The following is an 18,482-nucleotide window of genomic DNA, read 5'->3' as shown; positions in this document are numbered from 1 at the left end:
ATTCCAATCATTGATTTATTTCCAAAAGTTGACAGTCGCTGTTGGTCATACTTTGGACACTCACACAACACATCTGAAACAAATCAACGATCGTAAGTGAAGAATGATCCTAGACAAGTACTGGACATTCGTATGAAACATCGGTTAAGAATACCAGTAAGTCGTTGATATGAACTCAACCTGTTGTAATATGCGCGATAAATTAACACCGTATATTGTGACATGTTCTAGGTCCACTTGGAAGAAAGAACACAGGAAAAATACGAAGAGATTCATTTTGAGAGACAGGCAGATTAAAGGGTTTGGTTGTGAACTGCATTAATTATTACGATATGTTTAAGACTTTTTTTTTTCCTACTATGAAACGTACTCAGGGGAGTCACGGATTCTCGTTCACGTCCACTGGGGGAAATGTGTCGTTACAACTGCCCAACTTTCAAGGAAAAAACTGTTCACCAAACAACGAAGTCGAAGTTCGCTCACACTTCCAAGTGATTAGAATGGTGTTGTATCTTAAGTTAAACTCGTCTGAGTATTATTAAACTGCTTTTTATCTTCGTTTGGATAGGTCACCCGTACCAGATTCTTTTTTTCTTTTATTTTACTTACACTTTTACTCTGGGTATATGAATCTGAATAGCTCTTTTTCTTTTTTTAACTCTTTCATCAGTTACAGTCTTCTTATTTCATTTTCGTTTTTCTCACATATTTTAGGTTTTTCCTTGAAGAGAATTATGCCGGGAATTTCAAGTTCCGATAATTCAACATAATTTTCTTTCCTAATAAAGGAAAAATTAATAAAAAAAAAAAAGACACCAAATGGAATAAACAGGAAATAAAAGTAAGAAAGCAATGCAGTAAGGTGAGGGGATGCTTACATAGTGTCTTAATTTCTTTGGGTTATATTATTTTCAAGTGGTTATTCATTTCCACCAGTTATTTACTTTCAGTGGTGCACTGTAAACAGACTTATAAATGCAGGCACACTATCAGAATATAAAAAGATGCTAAGGTTAGGTTTAGCAACGAAAGGTTTTGCATTGACTTTAAAGTCTACCTCGTATTAAATTTTCTGAGAACGAGTTTCCGACTTTTCAGTGAATTACTTTGATAATTTCTGTATAATTTTTATATTAATATTTGATCTAGCAAACAATAAGAGAAGTATGGTATTTTTTGCATAAGAGGAAATATGATCTTTTTAAAAAATATCTTTCGTCTTAAAGTGCTGAAAAGTTCCTTGATGCCAACCCTACACCTTTTAGTTGTCTGTAAAAGAAGACTATTGAGATGGATATTTGTCTGTCTGTCCGCAGTTTTTCTGTACTCCCTCAGATCTTAAAGACCACTGAGGCTAGAGGGCTAAAAATTGGTATGTTCATCATCCACCCTCCAAACATCAAACATACCAAATTGCAGCCCTCTAGCCTTAGTAGTATTTATTTTATTTAAGGTTAAAGTTAGCCATGATCGTGCGTCTGGCACCGCCATAGGTGCCAACAACACATGCCACCGCCGATCCATGGCTGAAAGTTTCATGGGACGCGGCTGAGAGTTTCATGGCCGTGGCTGAGAGTTTCATACAGCGTTATACGCCGTACAGGAAACTCGATTGCGCTGAAGAAACTTTGGCGCATTTTTTTACTTGCTTGTTCTTGTTTACGTTTTTCTTAGCCTGTCACTGGGGGGACGAAAGAAAATCGGGTTCGTTTTATAAACCACTTTTTTCAGTGACGGGGTCCGGTTTTCATAAGCATGCAGTTACTCGCAAAATATATTATTATACTCACCGTCCCTTCGCTCTAGGGAACGCTTACTTGAGACGCTTAAAGTGAGTTCCTCATCATTCCATTCTTTACTAAAGTTTTGTGACAACTAATGATATGAATGCAGGGTATCGATAAAGGTGATTTCCAACAAACTGTGAAACTATATTTCGTGATATTCCTAATTTTAATACATTTCGGAATTAAATACGGTCTTTTTCTTTTCTCACGTACAGTATATCCTCCTATACTTGATGGAAACATTTACCTCTAGAACACACACTCATATATATATATATATATATATATATATATATATATATATATATATATATATATATGTGTGTGTGTGTGTGTGTGTGTGTGTGTGTGATGTGTGTGTATATATATATATATATATATATATATATATATATATATATATATATATATATATATATATATATATATAAATATATATATATATATTCTAGATGTAAATGTTTGCATCAAGTATATGACTATACACACACACAAACACACGCACACACACACACACACACACACACACACACACACACACACACACACACACACACATATATATATATATATATATATATATATATATATATATATATATATATATATATATACATATATATATACTGTATATGTATATATATATACTATATATATATATATATATATATATATATATATATATATATATATATATATATATATATATATATATATATATATATATATATATATATATATATATATATATATATATATATATATATATATATATATATATATATATATATATATATATATATATATATATATACATGCGCTTGTAAATTTTATATATCTCCTATTATTATGGAAATATATTGTACTGAAGTAATTTCGTTTTCAACTTTGGACAGTGACAGAGCATCAACGTTCATCATTTAAAATACACGACAAATTCAACGCTCAGTTTCTTTCTCACTACACGCTAGGTGAGTTAAAAACCATGTCATTCGTTCTGATTCGCTAGCCATCTTGATTGTTACCTGTTCTCATAAAAAAAACTTTCTTCTTTAAAAAGCCATAAAACCGAGCACATATGAGTGTTGACATTTTACATATCATAAACATCAACTGTATGGATAAATATAGTTACAGAATGTTTAAATATTAATTCTTTTGCTTGCGATGCCGAGGACGCCAGATACCATGCGACGAACAGACAAGGACCTGGATACAGGCAAAGAAATCTGATGAAAACGATGCAGACAAATTTTCCCAGTATGAAAACGTTTCAGCTCCAGGGCACCTTGGGGGTCATTGACGTCATCATGTTAATTAATAATAATAATAATAATAATAATAATAATAATAATAAAATGAAGACTTCAAGGATACTAAAGACTGGTAAAATATAATTGACATGGAAATAATATCGCCTTAAACCCGTTGATAAAACGAGAACTTACGGTGTTGTTGAGTGAAGAGAACGGTGCAGTTGTGAAGAAGCAGGCACCCCTCTAAGTCACCTTGAGGTAGCTCGTTACCCGAGGATGTTGCCAGTTTGCCTAATTCTCCCCTCCAGCAAAGAGGATGAGCACTGTTACGATATTTTTTACTATAATTTTTGCTGTATCCCTTAATCATATATTTCCGCTGAAGGGATGTTATTACTATGATGCATGTATTACTTTTTGACGTGTCAAAAATATCCTTGATTGTTTCATGGTAGGCGAACCAAGGTGGGGAATCACCATGGCACAGATAAACTTTAGATCAGTGAGATATTATATTTAACTACAAGTGAAAATGCTGTGCGATTATGTACTGTGGTACTTCATATACTGATTGCATAAAGCTGTTTCGTCTACGTCCATAGTTCTTGATAACCAGGCTGAAGTTGGTAAAACCAGAAATTAAGACGGCGTAAGGCAACATTCGTACGACCAACCATAATGCTTATTATCGCTGAAATTACACTTTTTCTCATGCTTTTTATAGCGGTTATACCATTTGCCATTAGAGATGCAAGGTCTTTGCCAGCGAAGTTATAATTATAACCTAACAATTATATTTTTTTAATGACATACGATGAGTAATCTAAAAACTCGTCAAATCTACACGTCACATTTTAATGCATGCATGTGTACAAAGTACGGGATACATCATAAACTTCGTAATATTTTAACTCTTTGTTCAAACAAAGAAATTAATGAAGGAAATGACGAGACACCGGAGACGTAAAAGCATGGTACATAAATAGTCGTATACTGCAACGTGGCAACTCTTCCCCGGATCGGTCCCAGAAGTTACCTTCTCTTACCTACACAGGCTCATGTTTGGGTCAGACAGTCTTGAAGGACCCCACTATATGATACAGCACGCCTTCAGTAGAGCACTGGAGTTTGCTGGTGTAACGTCGCTAGCATAGCTAATCGTGTTGACTCTCAGAAGAACGAACGTTGAATTTAATACCAATTTGTATTTATAGATAAATAACTGCGCCACAGTTTTATTGCAGTGTGTAAGAAGTGCTCTCGGTGAATACAGACTAGGCACCGTGGTTTGGTTTTTGGACACATCACTTATATAATCAATAAATTATGTCCTCTCAGATAAGCCTCATTGCAAATGCCTTCTCTACCATGAAACACCAGCAAAATGGTAAGTACTCCTGAAGATCGGGTATTATAATTCATTAGAAATATGCTGTCATTATCATTCTGGTGTATTTACCGAAGGTAGCTCTTAGATTTGCTCTTTTTCTTTGTTTCTGGCCAGAAGGTTTTTTTGTACTTGCATTCCGATATCCGTCCTGGACTTCTCTTCCCCTGGTTTGAGAGATTTATCTTGTGCTTTACATCTTTATTCATGTCTGGTTTGAAGGAATTATTTTTAATTACTTTCTTGAATCTGTTCTTACTTTCTCTCTGGTTATCAGCCCCCATTCGAACCATAGAGCTGGTCCCTTACTTATATATAATTCTATCGTTTCTGCGGCTGGATATGCACAGCTTTCAACAAGATTTGCCCCTGGTACCAAGCGGTGGTATGAAAATGACTCTGACTTTCATGTGGAAATCAAATTGTCCGTCTCGGTAAAAGTTTCTTTCACGCTGTTGAGAAGCCCTACAATGCTTGCTGACAGGCATAGACGACAAAGCACGATAAATTAATTTCATGCGAATACCTGGAAAGTGATCCCGAGAGCTATTCAACAACGGGAAGTGAGCGTCATAAAGATATGTAAAAGAATTCGGAGAATTAGCTATCGCATACTCGATTTGGTTTAGTGTTACTTATTGCTGCTATTCATAATTTTTATTTACGTCTTTGCGTGAAGACAGTCAGGTACAATGTAAATAAACAGTGTTATCTCAGTAGAGTATTTCCTTTCCTACTTTTCTTGTCCGGTTACGAGGTCATGCAGGGCGAAAATCCCACGCGGTTCTAGGAAAACAGATTAGCCGCTGACTCATAGGAATAAAAATACCACTGAATGATCTTTCACCTATTATTGTTGTTATAGTTATTGGTCTTTGTAGAATAGGTATGCATAAATATTGGAGTTCGTTTACGCACATACACACTTACACGCTCGCACACACACACACATAAATATGTATATATATGTATGTATATACATATGTATATATGCATATATAAAACACCTCACTGGTCTACCAAAATAAAAAGAAAATGAACGGATTCATGTGGGCAGAGCGAATCATCCCTATGTGACGTCACCAGTCACACATTTATGACGTCACGTACGGAGTGACGTCACGGCAGGGGAGGCTGCGTCATCGACATCGCCCCCGATAACAAAACCTCCGCAGAAAACCACAACAGCTATTTGTACACTGGCTCGCAGTGCATCGTGGTCAAATTAAATGTACCGTTACTTTTTTTCTATAAACTTAAAAGGGGATGGGTAATAGATGACAGGAATAATAATTAAGTTCAATTTTATAACTGATTCTTTATTTGTTCTTCGGTATGTATTTAATTATTACCACAGTCGTTTATTGTTTAGGAAATGATTGATTCATTTTGGACCGAGAGTCATGTTATAAGTATATTTCCATATTTTTTTTTTTAATCGTCACATTCAAAGAAATGTTCTGACATTTGTGTTTCTATTGCAGTTTTTTTTCTCCCAGTGTCGTTTTTTTTAATATCCCCCTCCACTGCATTTTTATTAGTTTGAAGGTTAGGCCATATCTTTGAAAATACATCGTGTAACGTCGTTTCAAGACTGAATAATCAGTTCGCTGACGTACTCAAGGTAATGTGAGTGATATAATAAAGATTTTATTATATCTACTTACAGGCTGATTGTTATCATAATGATGAAGTCATAAAAAACAAGAAATATTTTTTTTTTATTTTATGTTAAAAGCAATATTTCAGTTCTTTTACTGTTGCAGTAGAATTCTCAGACCTTGAAAAGATCCCAAAGTCGATGGTGTTGCCTCGAGGTTTAGCTCGTTCAAGCAGGTCCCGTTATGCGCAGACGTCTGCTCCGTTCTCCCCCCCCCCCTGCAACAAAGGTGACGGTTTTGCTTTATTGCTAAGACATAAATATAGTTTTAGTAAAGTTATTATTGTATGTTTGGTTTAGGTATTTGGATATTTTGTTTCGGTGAAGGGATAAAGGTACGTTTTTGGGCAAGGTGTACGTATATATATATATATATATATATATATATATATATATATATATATATATATATATATATATATATATATATATATATATATATATATATATATATATATATATATATATATATATATATATATATATATATATATATATATATATATTACTGTAGAATCTGATTGTGAATAAAAAAACTGAAACCGTTAACATTAACTTTTTTGCGCAGTTTTTGTGACGTCATTGAACTGAAATGGCGTGAAACGGAGAGACACTTTGAAATGTTAAAGGGGGTTAGCGAGGGGCAGAGCAGGCCCTCCGTTAGACAGCCGACCCAGCCTGTGCGCAAAGGTTCCATCATAGCCTCAGGGCCATAGGCGGTCACTGCCCATAGCTTGGGGTCCGGTGAGCCTGGGCCATTACCATAGGCCGACCCGTAAGCCTGGTAAGGTGTGAAAACTTTCTACAAACTGCAGGAGGCCTGATAGTGACACCTGGAATCAGGTCTACCATCAGAACTTGGATGGAATCAGATAACAAGTCAGATGATTTCTGAAATGGATTGTTAACATTTTTTCATGTTTATGCACATAAGTACTGGATGTTCTGACCATGAAAGAAACTTTTCTGATGTTGTTTATTCATATAGCCAAGGCTTATAAACATTGTTAGGCCAGGTTTAAATTTTTTTCACCAAAATGTAAAGGTAATTTGCTTAAGGCATTAAAACTTTTTATCCAAAGAACTGAAGAGAGAGCGAAGGTACTAAGATCTCTATAGTCAGGGGAAACACACCTTAAATAATTCATAAAAATTTAAATTGTCAAGGTAAAAAGATATGTTGTTTTTAGGGAAGGGCACACTGTTATAACTAACATAAGGATTTTTTTAACAAGGAATAGGAAAATATTTTCATCTAAAGTATAAAGATTCTGATGGCTGAGATATAAAAACATTTTAGCTAAGGGTTAGGAATAATTGCACATAAAACATAACGGGGTATTTTTTACCTGTGCCAAAATAGGTTTGTATTATTTACTTGTATGGGAAAGCATATTCAGGTTTTTAACGTAAAAATCTCGAGTTCTGATTTCTGCAGGAGAAGTAAAATAAAAAATAAAGTTATTTAGAAATTAATCTAACACAATTCTTCCATTATGCGAATATTGTCTAAATTTCACAAACCTGAGATACTGCAAAAATATGATTCCCGTTTTCATAAACAAAGTCGGTGAACCTGATGTATAATCATAGGACCTTTGATAAGCGTAAATTACTCTCTCATATTCTAAATTGTTTGTTACTTCTTTTGATATTTTTTATTCTTCGCTTGTGAGAAGGGTGTGATCTGAATCAAGGTCACAGGAAAAATCTCGGCATAATTTGTGTAGAAACTAATCGTTAAGCTCAGGTTACTCTATGACCCTTTCGACCAGACACCGTAACAAATTTCTCGCATATGGCGCCAGTAAAAAACTTAGGGATCCGGAGTCTTGCATTAGGTATTAACTATCGCTCCGTACGTAAATATTGGAGATAATGAAGTTTCAGATATAGTATTAGCCGAGTTAAAGTGCAAAAAGATAATCATAATATTTGAACTATAATGGTCACCATCATGAAAGTATAATTCGTATAATGCTAGCTGTTAGCCTCACTCTTAAATGTTCAACATTATTCTAGATGTGCTTCAAAAACGTGCTAGTGATTGCCTCCTTAGAAAAGTCATATCCAGCTAGAAAGAACCGCCTAGTGTTGGCTAGAACTAGTATAAACCACCAGTCATACGAAAGGTTCCTGAAGTGGGCGTAATAAGGCGCCAGCTTTCGCTTTAAAGAGTTAGAATCAACTGCGCGCCTCAAGGCCTGAGAAGGTCTGGGTTAAACCGCCGAGTTAGTTGAGGTGTCATATTTGTGAAGTGTCTCCAATCTGCAATCGTGTTAGTGTCGCCAGAGGGAGCCATCGACATTCTTACTGGGAGTCTGGTTTATCTGCAGAAGAGTTTGGACATCTGGATCGTGCGTTTGCTTTCGTATGAAAAATCTATTAGGCTTTATGCTTCCAAATTCTTCGGAACCGTTTTGGTGGAGACAGTGAATTAAGCTAGATTTGTATCGTGAAAGTACGTCCTTAATCTATCATTATTATCATACGTAGAATAGAAGTGGCATTTCTATAAGTCGAACAAAGACAATCCCTGAGTACCGCTCCCAAACAAAAGAAGTAGACGGGAATGGCATTTATTTTCATCTCTAGCATCATATGATCTCCATCTTGACTATGTATGTGCATAAATGGGCCAGCCAATGAACTGGTGGATTGGAGAAAAAATAGAAAAAGCTAATTTCTGTTTCGTTAATCTACCTCCTGGTCTTAACTTGCCGCAAGGTTAGTGTTCCAATACTTGCTACATTGATTGATTACATTAATGCGAAGTTTCAATCACTGCTCTTGAAAATCAGGCTTGGAAAACTTTTTGCTTCGACTCCTTGAAACTTCCCCTCTCTCTCTCTCTCTCTCTCTCTCTCTCTCTCTCTCTCTCTCTCTTTGAAATTATAGCATGGCGGCCTTGAACTAAAATCCCAAGTAGCTCGCGAGGCAGTCAACGAAAACACATCAGCATCATTAACACGATTAATCTGCACCATTTTCCCATAATAATAATAATAATAATAATAATAATAATAATAATAATAATAATAATAATAATAATAATAATAATAATAATAATATCCTTTATTTCAGCTCAGAATATACAAATACAATTCACACAATCTAGATGCATACTACCGCTACTACATGAAGGTCGTCGACCGTAGGTAACACTGCTTAAACTTCGTTATAACATTTATTCATATAAGGAAATCGCCGGCATTATTTTCCCATTATGACAAATTGAATTAACAGAATCATGTGTACGAGGACGACTTACGAAACGAAGGGGAGTCAGCTTTCGCCTTGTCCTGTATACTAAGCCTGTCGTCTCTTGGATGTCTAGGATCGAGGTTTGCCTGAAGACCATAAGAACCGTTTTTCTCATCTGATTTTCACTTGTGGGCAAAAAGTAGTTGACATATTATACACTAGCGTTCAAGAGTTTCCTTGCTATGTGGTTGCTATGCGGTAGAAGTAAATGACCGACTTTAAAAGGGAGAACCTGGATTTTTTTCCCATTAACTATTTTGTATCTTCTGTTTAATGAACCTAACATCATTATCCCGCTGACCGTGTTCGAAGTTTACGCCAAGACCACAAGAAGCATTTTTCGCATTGGATTGCTAATTGCAATGCCGGATTGCTTAGTACTCATACAGGCGGTTTAATATTCGATGTCAGTGGTCCCCTTTCAGCTTCATATTCTTATTATAATCATTATTATTCACCCTTTATTTAATTTTACGAAGCAAGGGAAGGTCGATGATTTGTAGGTCGATGATTTGTACAGATCGAGCCGGCCTTATGCCAGTATGGGCTCTTGCACAATGACGGTCCATAAGGAAAGGAGTGGCGTTGATGTGGATAAGAGGCCTTGCAGGGATTTTATTCTCGAACCAAGCAACCTGAAAGAGCCAGGAGAGGTAAATGGATAATTTTTTGTTTTTGTTTAGCACAAAGTATATACCGAAGTTAAAGTGCTCCTGTCCTTTTTTTAATTGGCAAAAACAGAAAACGTTCCAGTTGGAGATGACTAAACTTCTAAATTCGCTCAACTCGTCGCTTCGGAAAACACTTATATAATAAATTTTTACAAGGCCTGGAATTTATAAAACCTTGTTGAAGGCTTTCTGGAAGTCCCAGCGACGGTCATGCGCAAAAACTGGTAATAGTCACTCATGCAACCTCGGCCAGAACATGCTGGAAAACTGCTTCGCGGGGTTTCCTCTTAGTCATTATTGGTACGCAGTATTGCTAGTATTCTAAGTAGAGGGTGAATAGGCAAATTATTTTTTGATCATTAATCTAAGACGTCACATGATCATGTGTAAAACCAGCCTTCACCATTTTCTTATCTTTATCCCAAAATCGCTAATTATAAACCTCCTTTAACAATGTTTTGCATGCATGCAACTGTTGTAACTTGTTTTAGAGTGGCTTGACGTTACACTCCTCTCAACTCTGAGAATAACTTCTATTTGTTTTTCTTAATGTAAGTAAAAATAAGGATCATTTTCCAAAATAAAGTTCTGCCTCGCACTGAAGAATTTCCTATTCTGCTAGGACGAGACACTTTCTAGTCTGTGGTGCTTCCACATGTAAATACTTCAGCTGCATACAAAAGTCACCAAGTTTCTCTCTCTCCCCTCTCTGTCTGTGTCTGTCTCTCTCAATATATATATATATATATATATATATATATATATATATATATATATATATATATATATATATATATATATATATATATATATATATATATATATATATATGTATATATATGTATATATATATATATATATATATATATATATATATATATATATATATATATATATATATATATATATATATATATATATATATAAAGAAGAATATTAATGAAGGTAGGTTGAAAACTATAAAAAAAGAAAATTAACAACAAATCGCTATAACGTGGTCATGTGACACGGGTGAAGGTAATTAAGTAGTATGCTTAGACAATTCATAAGTATTATAAAATGTTGAGTAAAATAAAACTCAGTCTGATATCATAATTACTTTTAAATAGGTAAACAAATAAAAGTGTGTAGATAAGATCGCTCGGAACACAGAGTAACCGGTAACCCATTTGGTCTAAGGTGTTTTATTCATCAGCTGCTATAAGCAACTTGCAAAGGAGAGTTCCCTAACGAAGTATTGTCACGTCTTACGGTAGATTAGAATATATTATTTTGATGTCGCTCTTCCTATAAATGTGATTATTGCTTACTTTGTTTGTTGGCTTTTCCTACCTGCTGATCCACCTTGATCCTGTTTGGTTTAACAGAAAGAGTGAGAGGAATATTCAAGAAAATCAATAAATAATTAAATATATATAATATATATATATATATATATATATATATATATATATATATATATATATATATATATATATAAATATATATATATATATATGAGGATTGTAATCACTTTTGTACGTGGTTCATTTATCGTGAAAAATAAGAGTAGGTCGTGACCGGTTTCGACTTTATTTCCAAACCATTGACGAAGGTTGGGAAATAAAGTCGAAACCGGTCAGACCTACACCCTGTCTCTTATTTTTCACCTGTGGTAATGTGTGATATATATATATATATATATATATATATATATATATATATATATATATATATATATATATATATATATATATATATATATATATATATATATATATATATATATATATATATATATATATATATATATATATATATATATATATATGTATATATATATATATTTATATATAAGTAATTATGATATCAGAATGAGTTTTATTTTACTGAACATTTCATAATGATTATGGATTTTCTAAGCATACTCCTTAATTACCTTTACCTATGTCACTTAATCACGTTACAGTGCTTAGTTGTAAATTTTTCGATATTTTTCAACCTACCTTCATTGATATTCTTCTTTATCTGCATGCTTCAGATAATTCGGAAGTGCTTTATAGTCTGATATTCAGGTTGCAGATCTGAAATATCCAAGTGGCTTTCTGAGGGAAATGACCTAAGGTGACTTTTAAGGACCGTAAAGGTCTTTCTTTTCCACTAGCTGCAACCCCTTTTGTTTCTTTTACTGTACCTCCTTTCACATTCTCTTTCTTCCATCTTACTTTCCACCCTCTCCTAACAATTGATTCATAGTGCAACTGCGAAGTTTTCCTCCTGTTAACCTTTCAAACCAATGACAATTTCCGTTTCAGCGCTGAATGACCTCATAGGTCCCAATGCTTGACCTTTGGCCTAAATTCTATATTCAGTTCAATTCACGTTTCTTTAGGTTATATCCTTTGAGCAAGGGTACTGAGTCTTTCCTCAAATTATTGCAGGTGTGGATGCGGTAACGTGTCCTTTCATTAATCTTGTCGTATTTCATCAAAGCATTCATTTCAACTAACTCTTTACAAACCGAAAAATTGCAGTGAATTCCCTTCTGCTTTCGAATTCAGATAAATTGGTGGGTGGCTGGAGATTCATAGAACTGTATAGCGTTGTCAATGTTTTTCTTATTTCTCTCGGGAAAAATTTCACTATTATAGCGATAAGTTCCAGAAATATACATAAATTCTCAGTAAATCAGTGTCATAATGTATATACACTTCGTGTATAAGTGGACATGTATAGTGTATACCTTGAAATTTTGTATAAAACTGTAGTGTTTGAATTTTGATATTTAATATTTATGTTGTAGTCCCAATATCAGTGCAAAATTTGTTTTGAGTATGATCATACTATTTTTTTTTTTTTAATAAAGTAGGCGCATATTCTGCTTACCTTTGTTAAAATAGCTTTAAAATAGTCACAGTGATTTATAAACCATGCACTGCTTCATACAACAGTGTACATTATTGCTAAAATTGATATGGTGGCGTATAAAAAGTTTGAATATATATTTGTACCTGTTGGAGAGTCGAATTTTTAACTCCATCCCTCACATGAAAACCTAACCATCAATTTCACAAGTCAAGTTGTTTGGCTTCATCAGAAAATATTTATGTAACGATCTTTCTCAATCTTTTTCTCTCTAGATTATTCCACTGAAGCTGACCTCGACCCGGAAGAGCGAAAAGGAAGTATTTTCTACATATCACAGGCTGTGAATGACGTCACTCAGTTGACAGACGCCGTTCTGAATATTTCAGAGCCTAAGCCACCATCACCCGTCATGGAGTATGAGGTAATGCCATCCTTAACTAATTATTGTCTTGATGTATAATCTCTCTCTCTCTCTCTCTCTCTCTCTCTCTCTCTCTCTCTCTCTCTCTCTCCACCCGTTTTATACTTATGTTTCAAGCGAAAATTAGTTGGCAGGAAAAGCAAGAAAGAAAAGAGAAAAGGAAATAAACATAGTTTCTACTGGTACCTTCTACTCCATAGCCGCAGGTATAATTAGAGGTACTGGCATAGTAAGGCTGAACTAACGACCTACATTCTGCGAAGATAGACAGAAGGCGCTCTGACTGAAAGTGTGGGTGTGCATGCGAGGTGAAGGGAGAGAGAGAGAGAGAGAGAGAGAGAGAGAGAGAGAGAGAGAGGAGGAGGAGGACGAAATCGTGATCATTTCTGTAGAACAACCTCTTGTTTTAGAACCCCGAATGGGTCAAACATACTGACATTAAAAACTGACGCTATTTTATTACGTCGTTTTACTTCTCGGTAATTCATCGTAAGATAAAAGCAAATGAGAGGAAGAAGGTATCAGCCTTTAATTCCTAACCGCCCTTTTAAGTTGCAATATGTAACAACTTGAAAGGTGGGTAAAAGGTTCAAGGTTGCAAATATTCTCCAGAGGGTGGAGCTTCCCCACGCTTGGAGTGGGGGCGATTAAGACAGTGTCAGCATGCTAACTTAAAAAAAAAAAAAGTGCGGAGGAGGGTCCCAGAAATACCACTGACGGATGTCAGGGTTCGCGCACGAACAAGTGGGAGAAGTATGGAAGGTACCCGTCTAAAGGACACTTTAATAAGATAATTTCTTCCAATCTGTACATCAGGATGCCCGCATCATGATGTCATCTCCTCGTCTCACCAAAAGTGAGGCATTTCGAGAATTGCAGTAAAGAAGTAAAATGCTGAAGACTAATCTAATCAACTCCAATCCCGTTGCCCTTCCCTGGATTTCACGAAGTGTTTGCGAGTTCGTGTTTGATCAATACGATAATATGTGGCTGTGTTTGGACCTAATAAGATTAATTTATATATATATATATATATATATATATATATATATATATATATATATATATATATATATATATATATATATATATATATATATATATATATATATATCTATATATATATATATATATATATATATATATATATATATATATATATATATATATATATATGTATATCTTTGTTTATGTGGGCTTAGCATGACTAGGCTGCACAAGTTTTGCCAGTCACTGGCATACAAAAAATATAGCTCAAACTGCTAACGTTCTGAATAGGAATTATGAATAATAACGACGTATCAAGATAAAATGTTAATAAATTAGTAAGAATACTCAGTGTGAAGTTATGAATGTAGTATTATTAGGTTGGCACCGAAAAATAAAATTTAAAAAATTGCTTTGATATGAAAACGGAAAATAAACAAAAAGGGGCGAAAAATAAGCTGCTCATCATATAATACGCTTCATGTCTTGTTAAAATCTGTATTGTCATACGATGAATAGTTTGTAAAAAACTTGCACATCCTCTGTATTAGTAAATGTTAATTTCGTTTCGTATAAACGAAAATGACCCACTATTGCCATACATTTTTAATAAGATTGTGTTTTTTTTAGTGAATATAAGCGCGAATGTACAAAATAATTTTCAGCACTTTATACATTATGGGCGAAAAAGATTCTTAGAACATTTAACTTTACAAGCAACGCCACAGTACTCTCCTTTATATACCCTAAAACCTTCCTCATATGCTACCTCTCCTGCCCAAAATAAATCCAAGGTATCGTAGCACCTCGGGATGTCTCACAAAGTACGATCCATGCCTTAGATCCTACGTCGTCAATACGAATCATGAATACCGTAAAGTGCTTTTTCTGTTGGGTGGCAAGACAAGGGTTTTAATTAGCAGGAAATCATTAACTTAACAAGCTACTAGCTGACAAATGAAAGGGGTTTCAGTGCAGTGTGTGTGTGTAGGAGGTGAAAAATAATGTAATATCGAAATATTTTATTAGAATGTAGTAAATATCAAGAAATTATGTCACTAATAATCTAGTCTAAAGTCAATGATACACAGCTGAAAAATCACACGATAATTTCAATACAACTCGAGTTTTTTTATTCCGTTAATACGTACAAGAAGCCAGACATAAAGCTCTTCATTTTGAAACTCATGCATGCCAAGCTATACATACATTCATACGTGTGCGCACACACACACATACATACACACAAACATATATATGTATATATACATATACATATATATATACAATATATATATAATATATATATATATATATGTATGTATGTATGTATGTATGTATGTATATACAGTACATACATGTTTGTGCAAATTGGATGACGTTGCAAAAATTAGACAACCGTGAGAAAATTCCATGTCCACCATTCTGTAACTTTCAGTTTTTGAGCAAAAAAAAAAAAAAATGCAATGCCTTTATATTAACACAAGAGAGCGTACTCGAACAAGTCCTAAAACTTGCATGTTCTATGTAATTGTTTTTATTTTTATGTATTAAAATGAACCTCTTATCTGATGTAATGAATTAACATCATGTAACTGTGACACGCGTTTTCATCTTGAAATCGTTTTCTTGAGGGGTCCCTAAAAAATTTACACTTATAGAGTGTTTCTGTATTATCACAGGAAACCTCTTTTATTTTTCTGTATAGTTATATTTTGTTAAATAAGAAGTGGTTTATTCTGTTGAAGACATAAACATAGTGACAGTAAAATGAATTAATTTTTTTTTGTTTGGAAGTGTTTTATGTTGTTATTGGATCAGTCAATCTTGACAGTTATTTTTACAAATCGCTAAAACCCGCATTTGTTAGTCTCCGTCAGACAAGATTATAAAACAGTAAAATTTCAAGACAAGCATTTATTCCACTTAAGTGTTTGAGATTCATATTTCCTCTGCCAGTTTTCAAGATCCAGATTTTTCTGACTTTTGTGAGTGGCCCATAATCGTTGTTGGAAATTACATTCATTTATTAAAATAAATTCGTTTATTCATTTTCTGTCCTGTTGAACAGAAAGAGGAAAGCATTTAAACATTTCAGATGAACCGGGAAAAAAGCAAAACCAAGTTAATTGTTCCTTCATGAAGTCACATCACTAGAGGAAAATTCCCACTTCCTGCTCTCTCTCTCTCTCTCTCTCTCTCTCTCTCTCTCTCTCTCTCTCTCTCTCTCTCTCTCTCTCTCTCTCCGGTCTGCACAAGAAGAGTTTTTATAATTAAACCCTGGCCTAAACTGGTAGAATGAGTTTCCTTATAAAAACACGTGGGGATTTTACTTTGAACTACACCATGTCTAACTCTTGTGATTTCGACATACCTATGCGAATATTCTCTCTCTCTCTCTCTCTCCCCGTCTGCGCAAGAAGAGTTTCTAAAATTAATCCCTGGCCTAAACTGGTAGAATGTGTTTCCTTATAAAAACACGTGGGGAATTTTACCCGGTAACAACACCATGTCTAACTTGTGATTCCAGGATATCTGTGAAAGCATTCTCTCTCTCTCTCTCTCTCTCTCTCTCTCTCTCTCTCTCTCTCTCTCTCTCTCTCTCTCTCTCTCTCATTCGAGACAAGGAAACACGTTCATAAATAACTAGATCAAATCCGGTAGAATAAATTGACATAATCGTACTAGCAACTTTGCCATCCCAGCAGTTCAATCATTCTAACACCAGCACAAAGGCTCATGAACAATAAAGATACTTATCCGAAAATAGTTGGGCTTTATTAGACTGGCATCTTTTCTTAAATCTAATCAGCACTTCCAATACTTCAAACAGATAGATGGATAGATAGACTAATAGATAGATATGCAGTATCAGCCATCCAAGGTGATTCAGCAGTTTACATGGCATATCTCCATATTAAAAAAGTAGTGATATTAATAATGAAAACGACAAAATCCAAAATTATATATATATTTTTTTATTCAGGAGAAAGTCACTTGAACTTCCAAATGCAAGTCTGCTTTAATTTGCTTATTTTTAAAAACATATATTCCAGTTTATGAAATTACAGAACTGCATCTTTCCTTTCTGTAAATTGCAATATGTAGACTGAAATTGCAAATGAATTTCCCTTATATCTGCAAATAAATTGTTCTTCGTCAAGAATTTCCGGGAGAGATATCATCGTATTCAGAGAAATTGTTGTTTTTTTTATTTATGAATTAATTCAGAAATGGGAAATTGCTGTTGTTTTTACAAACCTTAGGAAATACCAGACAGGAAAGGTTTCCTCATCTCTATTTTTGTAATATATTATAAGATATCTGCCTGGTTTGTTGATGTCAGTGATGAAATATTCTCAACTCATTTCATTTATTCTTGTTAGACAATGTCGTAACGTTATGGCTCGTTACCTTATATTACTTCATCTTTTCTATCACTTTGATGGAGAGAATGACTTCTTACCTATGGTTACCTGTAGCATTATATTTTCTTAACAATTGCATGAAATTTTCGTAATTCTTGTTAAGTAAAAATTGCAGCATAACCGTCGTCTTTATCATAAGGAGAATAACATTAACAAATTTCTCGACACTCAAAAGCTTTTAAAATGTTGTCTTTAAACAAAGGAAAACACATTAAACCACACAAGCAAGCATCTCAAAGACTCTCTCTCTCTCTCTCTCTCTTGCTCTCTCTCTCACAGAAAATGTTAATATGATGTCAAAACATGTTATATCCTATTGAGAATCAGTTAACATTACCATGACACATTAACGTATCTGAACATATTCAATTATCTTCACCAGCGAGAGATAATATACAGAAGAGAAATTCTAAATGTAAAGTAAATTTTAAACTACCTTTTCACCATCCTGAAAGACGGAGAGAGATAGAGCAGTAGGTACTGTATGAATTATCCAGGTTAATTCAACAATCAATATGCTTCCAACTTTTTTTTTCTCAATAGAAAGTTCTTTAGTTGCTTTACCCTAAATTGAAGTTATATAGGTCGAGGACATTGTATTTTTTATTTTTTTTTTACGGACTATCAATGTTGAGTCTATAAAAGCAAGTTTATTCAAGGCTGCAAACACAAGCACTAACAACACCTCTCTCTCTCTCTCTCTCTCTCTCTCTCTCTCTCTCTCTCTCTCTCTCTCTCTCAATAAATATAGAACTCTCTCGTTGCCAGTTGTAT

At 34.1% G+C, this 18,482-nt stretch overlaps 1 protein-coding gene across 2 annotated transcripts in view; it reads left to right on the top strand.

The window, feature by feature from the left end:
• The first annotated feature begins 4,074 nt into the window (after positions 1-4,074).
• The window catches only part of LOC136842519 (protein unc-13 homolog 4B-like), a 43,485-nt gene continuing 29,077 nt past the window's right edge, over positions 4,075-18,482 (top strand). The window contains exons 1-2 of one of the 2 annotated variants that reach the window (XM_067109924.1): positions 4,075-4,430; positions 13,145-13,293. In XM_067109924.1, the coding sequence (XP_066966025.1) occupies positions 4,370-4,430; positions 13,145-13,293 (210 nt within the window). In that variant the 5' untranslated portion in view covers positions 4,075-4,369. Of the gene's footprint in view, positions 4,431-8,301; positions 8,818-13,144; positions 13,294-18,482 lie in introns of those variants that run through there. The other variant, XM_067109923.1, reaches the window with a different exon arrangement.

The sequence above is a fragment of the Macrobrachium rosenbergii genome, chromosome 10 (genome assembly GCF_040412425.1).
Source record: "Macrobrachium rosenbergii isolate ZJJX-2024 chromosome 10, ASM4041242v1, whole genome shotgun sequence".
In the NCBI taxonomy this organism is placed as follows: domain Eukaryota; kingdom Metazoa; phylum Arthropoda; class Malacostraca; order Decapoda; family Palaemonidae; genus Macrobrachium; species Macrobrachium rosenbergii.
This window is presented reverse-complemented; position numbering and strand designations above follow the sequence as displayed.